This window comes from Polypterus senegalus, chromosome 16, assembly GCF_016835505.1.
Source record: "Polypterus senegalus isolate Bchr_013 chromosome 16, ASM1683550v1, whole genome shotgun sequence".
Classification (NCBI taxonomy): domain Eukaryota; kingdom Metazoa; phylum Chordata; class Cladistia; order Polypteriformes; family Polypteridae; genus Polypterus; species Polypterus senegalus.
In genome coordinates, this window is record NC_053169.1 from 97,531,542 (window position 1) to 97,547,795 (window position 16,254).

At 42.2% G+C, this 16,254-nt stretch overlaps 1 protein-coding gene across 2 annotated transcripts in view; it reads left to right on the top strand.

Moving 5' to 3' along the window:
- The first annotated feature begins 385 nt into the window (after positions 1 to 385).
- The window catches only part of ezrb (ezrin b), an 89,745-nt gene continuing 73,876 nt past the window's right edge, over positions 386 to 16,254 (top strand). The window contains exons 1-2 of one of the 2 annotated variants that reach the window (XM_039738911.1): positions 386 to 526; positions 1,729 to 1,863. In XM_039738911.1, coding sequence (XP_039594845.1) covers positions 1,852 to 1,863 — 12 coding nt within the window. In that variant the 5' untranslated portion in view covers positions 386 to 526; positions 1,729 to 1,851. The remainder of the gene's footprint in view (positions 527 to 1,728; positions 1,864 to 16,254) is intronic. The other variant, XM_039738910.1, reaches the window with a different exon arrangement.

Here is a 16,254-nt window from a genome sequence, read left to right on the forward strand (position 1 = left end):
TATCATTATGATAATATATAATTATATATTTGATATCATTTTAATTTTTAGCATGAGTTCATATATATATATATATATATATATATATATATATATATATATATATATATATATATATATATATATATATATATAATAACGAGGAAATTAGGGAAATAAGAGTAAAAAAAACTAATTGTCAAATTAACTCGCAGGATTTGTTCCGCTGATACCGCGCGTCACACTTTTCGGTCTTTCTTGTGCTTTTCTTTCAGCTCAGTCGCAGCGGAGTCGAGCGCTCCTCTCTTTCTTTCAGGTCTGCTGCGCTAAGTTAGGACAGGAGGTAGGAGTCGCTGTGGGAATCTCGCAGTCACATTGTTGGCGGTGACAAACAGGAACAAGGGGAACTAATAGAGATAAAGCAGAGAAAAAAAATGAATAGAGCTTTGCCGGGGAGTTAGAGGGTCAGCCATATTGCGGCGCCACACACTGCTGAGGGTGGGGAAACGGGGACGCTGCGCTGACGCTCGTAAATCACGGTACGGTGGTAAGATTCTTTTTTGGCTTTAACGAAGATCGCAGAAATGATAGCAATTTGATTGAATTAAAACACGAGTGTGACTGGCAATGACCACTTTGTCTTGCACTTGTTAGACAGATCGGAGAAGCAAATCGCTCAACAGGTGTTGCGGGGATTACTGAGGGCTGGGACTTGGGAGGGTTAGCTAAACCGATTTTTATTAGCTGTTGGCAAGCATGGCGCTTTAGTTTCCCGTAAGTGAAGTCAAATAGATGGAATAATGATCAGTTTTCGAACTTGATTTAGTGATCGGTGTTCCTAAACCAAGCCTATCTATTCTTGCTACATCATCACGGATCTAATCAAATTATTTTCAATTCCATTCTAAATGAGCAGCGATGTGAAGGCGAAATGTTTTTTTCTTTTCCTGTTTGATACTTGGCCACGCTCGCAGCTGGCTGTTTAGATGTCTCCCAAGTTCAAGTGTCGGTCGGTTATTTGCCGATCTGACTATATTATGCTGTTTAATTCCTTCTGAGTATTCCTTTGTAAACGTGGAAAGATAGCAGATGTGTTAAAAACAGCCTGGCTGGTTAAATGCGCACTAACATATTGCTAACAGCTCGCTGCTTCGAAGTTTATCTTTAAAAGAGTTGCCTTTCAATAAAAGGGTAGCCGACTCAAGTGCGTTATAAATGTATCCGTGTTAGGGGAAGCCACCCCACCCGCAGTTTCCTCCTTTATTTTGTTCTTCAAAGCAAAACCAGTTCTGGAGAAGGTACAGTATCATTTACGCCCAAAAAATGCGTACAGTTAAAGTTCCTTGGGACGTTTAATTTGCATATCCGTTGCAGGTGCCGCTCTTGGAAACTTTTTGCTGCGCTTAGAAAGGGGGGAAGCGATCGCGTTCCCCTCCGTCTGAAGCGCAGGAGCAGTTGCGCTCAGTCCAAGGGTCGCGAATTCAGAAATAATAATAAAAAAACACAAATTAAAAAGAAAGAAAATCGCCTATGTTAGTGTTTACTGCAGTGGGCGGGGCCTCGCTGGTCTTTTTTTTTCGCGTGTTACCCTTTTCTGCGAAGGGCGTGGCCAATCTGTAATCTGCACTTTGCCGTCAACGGTGATTCATAAAGGTGCTACTTCACAAGCCCTGCGCTCATTTCTGGGGCTGCCGACGGAGGCGAGTGACTAATTCTCCCATCTCCGGACGTTTGTGTCTTTGTATTCAGGATAAGAGGGGCTGAGAAGAAGAAAAAGAAAAATAAGAAGACAGCAAGGGTGAACTAAGCGGACTAAGACGAGGAGTTGGAGAGATTTCATTATTGGACGAGGGAAAGAACAAATCAAGCAAGATGCCCAAACCAGTAAGTGTGGAATTGACTTTTTTTATTTTTATTAAACCCTTTTAATCCTGTTCTCAAGACCCCCGACCTTTTATACATGCATGACAAAAAAATGTTTCAAAAGTATTAACTTTTTTCCAGTTACGCACCCCAAGTTAAAACTGCTAACTCTTGGAAATTTAACGCTTAGAAAAAAAAAATACAGAAACTGCTATGGACTGCGACTTGTAAGCAGAAGTTGAAATGCATCATTAACAGTTTAAGATAACCTTGAAAGAGGTTTTTTTTTTTTTTTGTTGGGGCTACAAACCTTTGTACCTGTGCCACGGTTAATGCTAAACCTGAAATGTAGCAGTAAACCTGAATAATGGCGATGCCAAGGCTCAAGTAACGACGGTTCACTCCAGCTTTGTCACTTGTAATTTTAATTCTTGGGACAGAATAATTCCGTTTATTATTAGGGTTATTAAGCGTGAATCACAATGCGAGATCTGTGAAGTATATAGCAGTGAACTGGAGAAAGCAAATCGTGTATAATGGCGATGCCAAGGCTCGAGTGACGACGGTTCCCTCCACCTTTCTCTTGATTCCATTTAAATTTCATTCTTGGGACGACGAAATTCAGTTTGTCAGCGGATTTATTGCGCATGCATACGGTAACGTAAAACCAACAGAAGATCAGTGGCATTGTGAGATGTCAAAATCTTTAAGACAGCTAGAATGTGTTGCTTTCTGCATGTCGCACTATTTTGCTATTTGGCCGACACCTTCATCCAGGACAACGTATGACATCTGAGATATTATTGGTGACATTCCTTAAGGGTTTTCAAGTTGAAGCACAGACGGGTGAAGTGACTTGCTTGGGGTCACACTGTGGCAGTAGTGACATTTGAACCTGCGGCCTCAGGGTTTGAAGTCCAAGGCCTTAACTATTACACTGCACTGCCTGCCGAATCTTTCTAACTTTATTATTATTTGGCTGACACCTTTGTCCAGGTGAAGTCCTAAGTTGTAACCACTACACCATACTGTGCCAGTCTTAATAAACAATAATGTTAGCTGCCTGTTATTTACTGATTTGGCTGGTGCTTTTATCTGAGGCTGCTTACAGCATTTGAGATACGGTTGGTGACATTTTTTTGTAGTTTGTTTCAGTCGGTGCTCAGACAGGTGAAGTGACTCACTCAGGGTCCCACCGTGTCAGTAGTGACATTTGAACCTGCAGCCTCAGGGTTTGTGGTCCAAGGCCTTAACTATTACACGGCTCTACCTGCCTGATCTTTCTCACTTTATTATTATTTGGCTGACACCCTCATCAAGGGTGGCTTACAATATTTGTTACAGTTGGCTAGGATTCTTTTTATTTTATTTATTTATTTTTTCACAAAGTCAAGTGCAGGCAGGTGAATGGACTCCTTTTGCGGTCACAATTAGATCCCACAATCTCATGGTTTGAACTCTTAACCACTATGCCACCCTGTGCCACTTTTGAACTTGCTATTATCAGTATTATTATTATTTTCTTATTCAGCTGGTCCTTTTATCTGAGGTGGCTTACAGCATTTGAGATACAGCTGGTGACATTTTTGTCTTCCCACCAGTTGGGGCACAGACAAGTGAAGTGACTCGCTCAGGGTCTCGCTATTTCATTAGTCGGATATGAACCCACCTCCGGTCTTGAGTTTTTATTTTTATGAACTTGTTTGGCTTAGAGAGGAGATGCTGGGGGCCTGCATTGGTACAACGCCTTGGCACACCCGCCACGCGATCAATTACCTCAGGATCCCAAATTAAGACCCCAGCACGGCCGTGCAATGGCTGACCCCCTCGTGTCAGAATGTATGTGTGTGTTGTTGTTGTTTTTTTATTATTATTACAGTGACTGGAGTGTCAGTCCTGCCACTGACCCCCAGGTTTCCCCTGCTTTTTGGGGGGACCTGCTTGCAGGGCTGGGGTCAGGTTGACGTCCTAGCCGGGATGGAGCATTTGCAGGTTAAGGGCCTCGCTCGAGGGCCTGGTGGGGTGGAATCACTTCTGGCATTTATGGGATTTGAACTGGCCACCTTCCAATTGCTGACGCAGATCCCTAGCCTCAGAGCCACTAGTCCACTCTTTGGCTGACGCCTTTATCAAAAATAATAAAAAAAAAAATATTAAAAAGGGGCATTCAGTGTGGCGCAGTGGTTAAGAGTTTGGGCTTCAAACCCTGAGGTTGAGGGTTCAGATGCCACTAATGACAGGGTGTGACTCTGAGCAAGTCACTTCACCTGCCGCGGAATCGATTGCAAGTCCCTTTGGATAAAGCTGTCAGCCAAGTTAGCAAGTCACCAGTATCCAAAAGCTCATCAACTGGGAGATATCGTATGCGTAGCGTAGACAGCGGAGGGATTACGCGAGCACAGAACTGAAGGTGTCTGCGGCTCTGGTATCGACTGTTCACTCCAGCTTTCTTGATTCAGATTCATTCCTGGGATAAACTAACTTTGGTTTGTTAGTGGTTTACACACACATGTGAAAAAAAATCTGATTATACTTGGAGGTCCGACGCATTCTCATACGTGACAAACAAAAATTGGGCAGTTAACGTGGCAGTTGGAAGTTTGGCTGCAGTGGAAACCAAACAAATGAATGGTGGTGTTGCGTGGTTTTGTCGAGTGATGAGAGTCGCACCCTCGGTCGGTCGGTCTGTCTAGTGCAACACGTTCAGTGTGTCGTGGCGGAGGTCCTGGCAGCCTGACCTTTCTCAAGAAGGCACACAGGCTCAAGTCGAGTGAAATGATCGCCCAAGGATGGGCAAACTATACTTTTTATTATTACAACTCTTATAGCCCAATACATTTGTCTCTGTCATCTGACTCCTTATCATTCCATTCCCCATCATCCTGCCTCCAACTGGTTCCACCAATATTTCCCAGTTCACTGGGCATAGCATCTTTCCTGTACGTCACATCTGCTTGATAGGGCCTAGTACTGGTCCAGGTGTCTCCACTAATATTTACAACCTCCAGTTCATATCTCTTATCTGGAGTAGTGGAATTCACTCTCCACACCCTTCAGTGCACACTTGACCTTCAGTCTGTGATAATAGGTGTCAAGCTACAGTTAGAAAATGGAGCAAACCTTCACAAAACTGATGCTATCATTTGTCAGTGTCGTCGCCACCCTTCTCAATGCACTTATGCCACCCTGCCTAGAAGTGCCTGATCTCCAGCAGAATAAAGGGTTTGGTCTCGTCCTCACCACCACTTGTGCACCCGAGTTACTGTCGAACACTCCATGCCGAGGGGTACTACAGTCACCTGTGCAAGCTACTGTGACTTGCTGGAGATCAATGTGAAGCCTGCTGGCGGGGACTGCCATCTTAAGGGCACACACTGCTGAGAACATCGAGGCTTGTCTGGGGAAACTGAAGTTTGAGGTATCGCCACACCCTCCTCATTCACCAGATTTGGCACAGTGTCGTTTCCACCTTTTTGGACCGCTTAAAAAAAGTCTGGGTGGTCGTCGAGTCAAGACGGATGACGAAGTTAAGAAAGTGGTGCACGAGTGGTGGTGAGGACAGACCAAACCTCTTATTCTGCTGGCACTGCCAGGCGGGTGGTGCAAGTGCATTGAGAAGGGTGGAGACCACAGTGACAAATGAATGACATGATCCGCTTTCTTCAGGTGCGTTCCATTTTCTGATAAATCCCACTTTCTAACTTTAGCTCGCATTTTGGTGGTCTTTATCTTTATTCATCCATCCATTCATTATCCAACACGCTATATCCTAACTACAGGGTCACGGGGGGTCTGCTGGAGCCAATCCCAGCCAACAAAGGGCACAAGGCAGGAAACAAACCCCGGACGTGGTGTCAATCCACCGCAGCTATCTTATTCAGATGCAGCAAAAATAACAGGCCTAACTAAGACTTTCCAGTTTAACTCTTACAGTGCTCGTGCTTAATAAAACATACTTTTATCAGAATATCTTTATTGTCATTGCAGCAAATACAACAAAATTATTATTCATTTCCGAATACATATAAATCTGATAAGATAAATACATCCGTCTGTTATTAATGTCATATGTGAGCACCATATCGTGTGTGTGTGTGTATATATATATATATGTGTGTATATATATATATATGTGTGTATATATATATATATATATATATATATATATATATATATATATATATATATATATATATATAATATGTGTATATATTGTAAATGAGTGGACGCTTGGTGGCACTGTTGCTCACCTTTTTCCCCAACAGACAAACACACTGGACACAGCTTAAAAGCACTAAGAAGTAATTTAATTTCTTCTTTTCTCTGTGCTGTGCCCCAAAGCACCTCCACCACCATCAACAGCAATAAATACAAACATTTGGCTACTAAATTCTCCTCCACACCTCCCTGCAACCTCTGTCCCACTCTCTCCCAAATCTGGCTTGCCCTGCTGGGTTCCCATCGGTCCTTTAAATAGTCTTTGACCCGGAAGTGCTTCTGTCCTTCCGACCATGTGACTGGCTGGCACTTCCGGGTCAAATAAAGAGCAGGGACTTTCTTCCTCGTATTTCTGAGCCACAATGAAAGTATATGTCCCCGGGTACTTTGACAGCTCCTCCTGAAGTCACCCATGGCACTCAGCAGGGCTGTTTGTCCAAACTCCATGTCCCATAGTGCCCTGTGGGAATCCGGGGTACCACTGCACTTCAGGGAATATATGATATGATATGATATGATATGATATGATCTCATCTCATCTCATCTCGTTTGGACACACCTCCTCATTCAATGTGTTTTCTTGATTTTCATGACCATTTACATTGGTAGATTATTCTCACTGAAGGCATCAAAACTATGAATGAACACATGTGGAGTTATGTACTTGACAAAAAAAGGTGAAATAACTGAAAACATGTTTTCTATTCTAGTTTCTTCAAAACAGCCACCCTTTGCTCCGATTACTGCTTTGCACACTCTTGGCATTCTCTCTATGAGCTTCAACAGGTAGTCACCTGAAATGGTTTTCACTTCACAGGTGTGCCTCATCAGGGTTATTTAGTGGAATTTCTTGCTTTATCAGTGGGGTTGGGACCAGCAGTTGTGTTGTGCAGAAGTCAGGTTAGTTGGACGATCATTTATTTTTCAACAGGACAATGACCCCAAACACACCTCCAGGCTGTGTAAGGGCTATTTGACCAAGAAGGAGAGTGATGGAGTGCTGGAAATAGTCATGAAAATAAAGAAAACACATTGAATGAGGAGGTGTGTCCAAACTTCTGGCCATATATATATATAAAAAATGTGTGTATATACTTTTTTTTTTTTTTTTGGGGGGGTATCTTTTTAAGGACGTATGCCTGGTGGAAAATTAAATCTAAGCAAATGGAAAAGTGCTTCTAACATGACATTAAATCTTGTTTTTCTTTAGCGGGTTTTCAGCTCTTAACCGTACAGAATCGCTCTCTCTATAGCGCCATTTAAACTCGAGAAAGCAAACCCGGTGTAGTGTACATGGCACTTTTTTTTTTCCTTTCATTTCTGCTTGTCAGCAGCTGCTCAAAGTTGGGAGCAAAGAAAACCGAGAGCGAGAGAGCGGCTTCCTGTAACCTGAAGTGGTAACGGCCAAGTTAGTTTTCTCATTCGTTGCCATTTGTAAAGTGCAAATTGTGCTCTGGATGTGACCAAAAAAAAAAAAACCCATCAAGTGTATTTACAGCTGTTCCTGGTACTCAAATTGCATTCCGTTTAAGAGATTTGCAGGGCACACGCTTGTATGCCAGGGCACGTATTTGTATGGTGCCAACTTTTGATGAAGAGGGTTAACGACACCATGGTCTTTTAAGTTCAAATATCAGCCCTGACACTTTATAGCAGGGGTCCCCAACTCCGGCCCTGGAGGGCTGCAGTGGCTGCAGGTTTTCATTCTCACTCTTTCTTAATTGGTGACCTGTTTTTGCTGCTCATTAACTCCTTTTTCCTTTCATTTTATTTGTCTTTTTTTTTTTCTGCACCGTTCTTCTGAATTGCTTCATTTCTTTTGTTATTTGGGCACCTAAACAGAAATGAAGTGTGAAGTGACTGAGCCAACAGAAGAGCAACTGAGTCGGGGCTTCCAACTTCAACCAATTTCACTCCAACCAGTTGCTAAATTAGGCGCAGGGTCTCGTCGTTAATTAAACCCGTTCTTTAATTCCATGGCTTGTTGCTGCTCTCATTGTGTAATGGCGGACATTTCTGAAATTGTTGAGTTTTCTCTTTTCTGTTCAATTGTTTTGTGGACCTGAGCAGATCAGCACTCCTGAGACCTTCATCTTTCTTTATTTTCAGATATTGTATGATAGTCACAGTTTGCTGGTCATGTTTTGGCTCATTTTGTATCTCGTCATCGTTTGGCAGCTAATTTCTCGTTGTTTTCAAATATCTTAAAAGTCAGGGATTTACAAATAAATGCCAGTAAGAACGGCTCCTCATAAACGCCTTTGGCTGGATGGTGGCGGCTGCTGCTTTTTTGTGTGATCAAGTTGCATATGGAGTGGTAGTCGTGAGAGAACTAATATGTCCTTCGCAATTCTATTGTGTTTCAAGGGTTCCTCTTTGGAGATCAGACGTATAATTAAAGATGGGAACAAATGCCAACTGATCTGTTGGGTGTAGCAGGGAGGAGCAATGAAACATTTAACTAGAATTAAAAAAATAAATACATAAATATCGCCTTCTGAATGCCATAAATGAAAGGTTTGGTCAGATTGCATGTCGATGTTTCGAGAGTTTGTCTGTCAGATGCATTCCCATTTTTCGCACTCTGAGGCCACAACTTCACATTATTATGCTTCTCGATTAAATTACGTTAGATAAATGGAATAAATCCCAAAGGAAGATGCAGCAGAAGAAACCAAAATGAAAGATCCCAGACTCGCAGGACAAATAACACAATCAATCATTCAATAGATGTGGAAACTGCAAAATGATCCTCGATATTCAGCAGTTAGTTTGGCACATCAGGAGGACGCATTGACTTGCCTGATAGCAGCAGACAGAAAAGACCCCCAGAGGTTCTCCTTAGTGCACCGTGCTGGGGAGAGCTTGTGCTTGAAAGTGCGTTGAGACGAGCGCCTCCTGCAGGGAGTTTTTCTCGATGGCCTCCAATTTGTTTTTTTTCTTCCCCCTCAACAGCTTCCATTGTGTCCAAGGTTAGTCCTGTGATGGACTGATAAGTTGGTTCAGGCATTGTGCATCATGTGAACTCTCATGTGAACTCCCAGGAGACCACCGCGTGGAATGCCACAGTGGCTACTATGGCCTGGTAGAACATTTTCCAGCAGCTTGCTGCACACCAAGAGACCCGAGTCTGCTTAGCAAGTCCAGTTTGATCTGGCCCTTCTTGTCCAGCGCAATTGTGTTGTCTGACCAGTCCAGTTGGCTGTGTATGTGGACCCCCCATGGTACCTGTAGCTCTGCACCGCTTATCACGTCCTCCCCCTGGATGGTGATACTGAGGCATGCCAGGAGCCCACCGCCATCTCTTTTGTTGTGCTGATGTTGCATTGCAGGTGGTTCTCCTTGCACAGTAAGACACAGACCTCTACAACCTTCTGTCCTCCTAATTGTCTCCATTATTCTTGTTGGTGGCTGGTCTCGGAGGTTCTTTAGCACAATGGAAGACTCCTAAACATGCCATTATGGTTGTGTGCGATTGTACCGTGTGATGTTCTGGCGTTGTCTTTGTACCTGTTGCTGTCACAATCTTGAGAAACTCTAAAATTCGATTTATTGCATTAATAAAGCATTATATGTAATCTTCCTTATTTTATACTAGCTGTGTCAGCCCATGCTGTAAAACGCCTGGGCTCCTAGACACCATGGATTCTGGCACTTCAATCGATGGATCGCATCGGTTATGCATTAGCAGCTAAGCGAGGTTCTTTTCTCGGTGGTTTTGTTTTGCCGACCTGCTCGCCTCCATTGTCTGTCAGCGGCTAAGTGCATTTCTCTCTCCTCGGAGGTTTCGTTTTGCTGATGTGTTCACCTCTCTTGTGTATCAGCGGCTGCGCGAGTTTCTTTCTTCAGAGGTTTTGTGTTGCCAACGTGTTCGCCTCTCTTGTGGATTAGCAACTAAGCGAGTTTCTCTCTCCTCTGAGGTTTCGCCGATGTGCTCGCCTCCATTGTCTATCAGCAGCTAAGTGCGTTTCTCTCTCCTCAGAGGTTTCGTTTTGCTGATGTGTTCACCTCTCTTGTGTATCAATGGTTAAGTGAGTTTCTGTCTGCTCGGTGGTTTCGTTTCACCGATGTGCTCGCCTCTCTCATGCATTAGCAACCTAAATGAGGCTCTCTTTGGTTTCGTTTCGCCGATGTGCTCTCCCCTGATTGTCTATCAACGGCTAAGCGAGTTTCTCTCTGTCCTTGGAGGTTTTATTTTCCCGACATATTCACCTTGCTTGTGTATTCGTGGCTAAGCACGTTTCTCTTTCCTTTTTTGACTAGGATTTGTCAAAATTTATGTAACGAACAGAGTCCTTAGCGTTAATGTTTGCAGTGCACCATCTGTTAGATTGCATTCTGTAATTCATGCGGTAATAAAATAAATTGCATTGGTCATTCCAACAGATGGTGCTTCAAACATTTGTAAGAATGACACGCAATGCATTTTATTCCAACAGATGGTACATCACTAGCATTTGGACTGTTTTATACAGTGTAGTTGCATTAACACCGATTTTATGAATCCCGTACCAAATGGCGTACACAAGAGGCATAGCGACCAGACAGGCACACAGATACTGGCAATTGTCCATTTTACTGAGGGAGGAAGATGGTGAAAAAGGCAGGATGAGACCTCATTTGAGTAGGGCCAGGGGTGATGCCTCAAGTAAGCCATTTTCTTGACTGATGAGGATTTATTCCCTTATTTTATTACTTTTTGGAAGGTCTGCTCTTTAAAAGAATGTTCTAATGTTGTCGACCAATCTGCTTTCAAATCCAAATGTTTACCTTTTGTCAAATTGAAAAGTTTTAACGAGAGTAGATGTTAGGCATACAGTTCATCATAATATGATGAGTCATTTTGGGTGGTACCAGTCTGTTTGCCACCCTAGATAATAAGCTAAAGAGCACATTGTTTTAAAAAAAAAGAAAAAAAAACCTGTCTGGTGTTGACTTTCTAAGCACTAAATTCATTAGAAACGGAGCATCTTGAAAGCTGCCTGCCTTGCCGCCCTCTGACGCAGAAAGGCACGATGAAGTCATTGGCTTTGTACGTCCTTTTACGAGGTTCCTCTTTTATATATTTTTTTTTTCTCATGAGAATCTGTGTGCACGTGACATCATTTTGCTTTCTTAATTGTTTCTAAAAATATCGAGAAACGTTGCAGCTGTTACTGGCTTAAGACACCCAAAATGAAAGGTGGAGTTTACATTATACTGATGTTGGTGAACGGGCCAGTTGGTTGGCCATTATTTAAAAATATATATAATAATATGTGTGCGTGTGTATCCATCTATCTAATCCTGCCAACTACGCTATCTATGTATGTATGTATAACAGAATACACTTGACTTGAGCATTCCTAGTTTTCATCGTCTTTCTTTCTCTGTATCATTTGTTTGCTCAAACGTTGATGCTCTTGCTGTTTCCTCAGCAGCTCCTCTTTTCTCCACCCTAGCAGCCTGCTGCTGCTTCTTCTGTCACCATCTTTTCGTGTCAAAACTGATTAAGTCAGTGTTTATGTAGCAATTGCTTAGTACATTTTTTTCCCTCATTTTTCTTTTAAGCTGGCACTTAAGTCTTCAATCTGTCTCAAGAATGATTTAAGATATGAAGAGGTAGAGGAAGTGAAGGTGCTAGGGGATGAGAATGTTGCCCGTACGCATGTGCCACATGGCCGCCCTACTGCCCGCTGCCGAGGAGTTGATTCTACAATAAAATAAAAATAAAAAGAGGAATAACCTTGGAGGTCAATCATCACCTCGAAAGTGGATAGTAATCGTCATGTAGTTTTTGTGTACACTAAATTTCAGGTTAATTTGTCAAACGGTTTGCGAGCAACGGGTGATTTTAAAATCCTGAACAGACAGACTGCCATGGTTATCCATCTATCTATCTATTATATAGTGCCTTTCATATCTATCTATCTATCTATCTATTATATAGTGCCTTTCATATCTATCTATGTATCCATCTATCTATCTATTATATAGTGCCTTTCATATCTATCTATCTATTATATAGTGCCTTTCATATCTATCTATCTATCTATTATATAGTGCCTTTCATATCTATCCATCTATCTATCTATTATATAGTGCCTTTCATATCTATCTATCTATCTATCAATCACACACTAGGGGGTTTCCCCCGCTCGCGTCATCAAGTGGGGGTCTAAACGCACCCGAAGTACATGCAGTCGCTCTTCTGAAACTCCCTACAATGGGAAACAAATAGTTTTAACCTCCTCTTTGCTCGATTCGCTGCCGTGCCACATGATCTGCATCTTACATGACACTTCGAACATTTAAAGGCCTCTACAGCAGCTGTCCTACTCTTTGTCTTTTATTTCCGGCCCTGGCCGTGGTTAAATCTTTTGGCACAAAGTCCTGTCTTGCAAGACGCGAGTTCTTGATATTTTTTTTTAGTTTTATAATTTAAAAACCAAATAAGAATCTGAAAATCTAACAACATCGCATTAAAGCTTGATAAATTCTGAACGGAGTGATACCAAACATATATATGTAGGTTTTAACATAAACATGATTTTTAAAGCGTGACAAAAAAATGTGACATTAAAAACGTCACCGTTGCACTTTTAGGCTTAGGATTTTATATAGATAGAGATATGTAGAGAGAGATCGATTTATATAATCTCTACATAATGTGTGTGTGTTATTTATTTGAAGGTATGATCCAGATAAGAGTACTCTTCTCAAATCTGAACAGTGTTACGACACCTGACACCTCTTTTATCACGAGATGTTTAGAAGCATTGAGTTCATTTCATTGTCTTTCAGCACCTGTCAATTAAGCTGCCACGGACGTTAGGTTGGTTAACTGCGTCTGCCATCGGTTGTGTGTTTTTCTTTCTTTTTGCTGTTTGTTTCTTTCTGTCATCATCTTCTTCTGTGTTAATTGTAGGCTATGCTTCAGCTTACTACTGTACAGCTCTTGTGCCATATCCTGCTTTGACAGTCATATTAATCTAACACCGCAGTTTGATTCTTTTCTAACTTTCTCGTATATGAAGTAGAGGTAAAGTATTGCAATCGTCCGAAGATTAAATGTTCAGATTTTGATGAATCTCTGTTTTAGACCTCCCAGAGTCTGAAAATAGCATTGTTTGAATTTTGTGTGTGTATAAACTTGATAACTTGAGTATGCTTTCGCTTGGTTCAAACAAATTTTGCATACAAGTATTGAGTACAAAATGTAAAGTCCTTTCAACTTTTGGGCTATTTCCGCTAACCAGAACTGGTACTTTGCAACTGCATGAATGAAGGGCATAGTCCGATTTTTTTTTAATTCTACTTTTATAATGTTCAGTATATTATTAATTTGATATGCTGTTGATAGTTCTTTAATGTACATAATATAAAAGTCATTGCCTTGTGGTTTACTCCTCCAATATCCATTCTCATATCTGAGTATACGAGAAAGTCGAGGGGAGACCACTCCTGATTTTTTAAATTTGAAGAATGTAACATTGATACAATCGAGTCAAACTTGCAAAGCCAATGATTTCATAGTCAAACTAGAAAATCAACAATGAAACCGAAACAAAAAAATCAGAAAGGTATACAAGGACAGCAGGAACAAAGAGACTAAGCTTAACAGAACAGAATTCAATCTGCACCCATTATTTTTATTTATTTTTTTTTGATAATATCCTCTAACCTAACATATTAGATGTAAAACTAGCCAGCATTGCCCGGGTATAAAGAAATGCGGTTAAACTGTCTTGGAAACTCTGCACAATCCATGATGAGACAAAAAGATGCACTCTTAGATTAAAAACTGTAATCCAGTGACTCAGTGAAATGGTTATCCCAATTAACTGAGAAGAAAATGTCGCCCCTGTGCACGAGAGCCCACCTTAGGAGGTGCAAAAGGTTGTGCGTGTTGACGAGGGTGTCCTCCCATCATGTGAGTGTTTAATATTGCTGGCTGTTCCATTTGTGAAAGCTGGACCATCGGACATCTTGGAGTGATCTTCGAAACTCGTCTCTCATCAAAGTGATTTACCAAGAGAGCATTTTTCCATTTTTAGTCCTATCGCACAAATATCCAATCTCTCATTTTGTGATGCTTAAACATTAATATGAGGGGAAGTCCAACTAAAGTCAGAAAATGGAATGAACCTTCATAAAACTGATGCTGTCATTTCTCAATGTTGTCTCCACCCTTCTCAATGCACTTGTACCACCCTGCCTAGAAGTGCCTGGATTCCAGCAGAATCAAAGGGTTTGGCTCGTCCTCGCCAACCACTCGTGCACCCGAGTTACTGTCGAACACCACATGCCGAGGGGTCCTAGACAATAACGCACACTGCGAAGTACACCGAGGCTGAAGTTTAAGGTATCGCCGCATCCTCTTTATTCACGAGATTTGGCACCGTGTGATTTCCATCTTTTTGGACCGCTGAGTGGTCGTCAATTCGAGACGGATGACGACGTGAAGAAAGCGGTGCACGAGTGGTTTTATTCTGCTGGAATCCCGGATTGCCTGAAGAAGGGGCCCGAGTTGCCTCGAAAGCTTGCATATTGTAATCAATAAAAGGTCATTTTGCTTGGTTTTTCTGTACATTTCTATATATATATTTTTTTTTTGTTATGAATTCGTTATGCCATCCGTTTTAGTACACAAGTACCCAAAATAGAATGAAAAGCAATTCCCACACACCCCACCCCATCGAAGTCCATTGCTTACTGCAAAATGTCCAGTTTAGCAATTGATGATGGTGAAGTGTGAAATGCCGGTAAAGCAGCAGCAGCATCATCTCCGACATAAAAACTGGTATTGCTGCGCTGTGTTTGTCGTTGGGGAGCTCCTGTTCGCTGCCATCCCACTGCTCTGACCTGAGGGAGCCATTCTTCCAAAACAGTAGTCCGTTAATCCTTTGTTGGCCAGGATGGTTGCTGCCAATATATCATGCTGAAATATTTGTTTTAATGTGAATACGTTTTTGAAGCCAGTCTTCGTAGCTATCGTCTTGATATATCAATTTCTGATGTGACCAACACCGCTGTCCATGGCAACCCTTAACATCCGTCCGAGAGCCATCAGCCCCACAGAAACAAAATGATAGACAAGGTAACCATGGGAAGGGACCACATGGCAGTGCTGCAATTTGTCCCCTACTGGTGCCCTTTTTAATTTTTCTCTGATAAACAACCCAAGATACTCCTTGGTATTAACTTTCTGAGCCACGGCGGGTGAACTTGAGGAGCCTTTCTGTTCACTAATCCTTGTTAATCCCCAACTCGTAGAATGACAAATGCAGTAGTTGTGCGGTTCTATCTGATATCCTGCATTAATCAGGAGTCGGGCGTCTCCCTCTCTGAGTTTTTTACTTTTCTGCGACGAGACGAGAGTGAACCCCCTCCAGTTCTCTGCCTTCACTTAAGCCCTCTGTTTGCAGCTTTAGCCGTGTCTAGAAACCTGCAAGTCGCTGAGCTCTTTCTCTCACAGACGAGTTGGTATTTGCAGTAATTTGTTAGCAAAAGAGTGGCAACTTTGAGCCAGGTGCACGATATTTTGTTAATGTTTCTGTCCGGTATAGAATTTTTTTTTTTTTTTAATTGACATTAATAAGGGGCATTGTGGAAGAGAAGTGAAGAAGAGAGTGCAGGCAGGGTGTAGTGGGTGGAGAAGAGTGTCAGGAGCGATTTGTGACAGACGGGTATCAGCAAGAGTGACAGGGAAGGTCTACAGGATGGTAGTGAGACCAGCCATGTTATATGGGCTGGAGACGGTGGCACAGGAGACGGAGAGCTAGAGGTGGCAGAGTTAAAGATGCTAAGATTTCAATTGGGTGTGATGAGGATGGACAGGATTAGAAATGAGGACATTAGAGGGTCAGCTCAAGTTGGACGGTTGGGAGACAAAGTCAGAGAGGTGAGATTGTGTTGGTTTGGACATGTGCAGAGGAGAGATGAGGGGTATATTGGGAGAAGGGTGCTAAGGATAGAGCTGCCAGGGACGAGGAGAAGAGGAAGAACTAAGAGTAGGTTTATGGATGTGGTAAGAGAGGACATGCAGGTGATGGGGGTGACAGAACAAGATGACGAGGACTGGAAGATATGGAGAAGATGATACGCTGTGGCGACCCCTAACGGGAGCAGCCAGAAGAAGAAGAAACTTAATTTATATTTAACACAAAAGCTTATGTAGGTTGCATTAAGCTTCACCAGGGCTCTTTTTTCCAA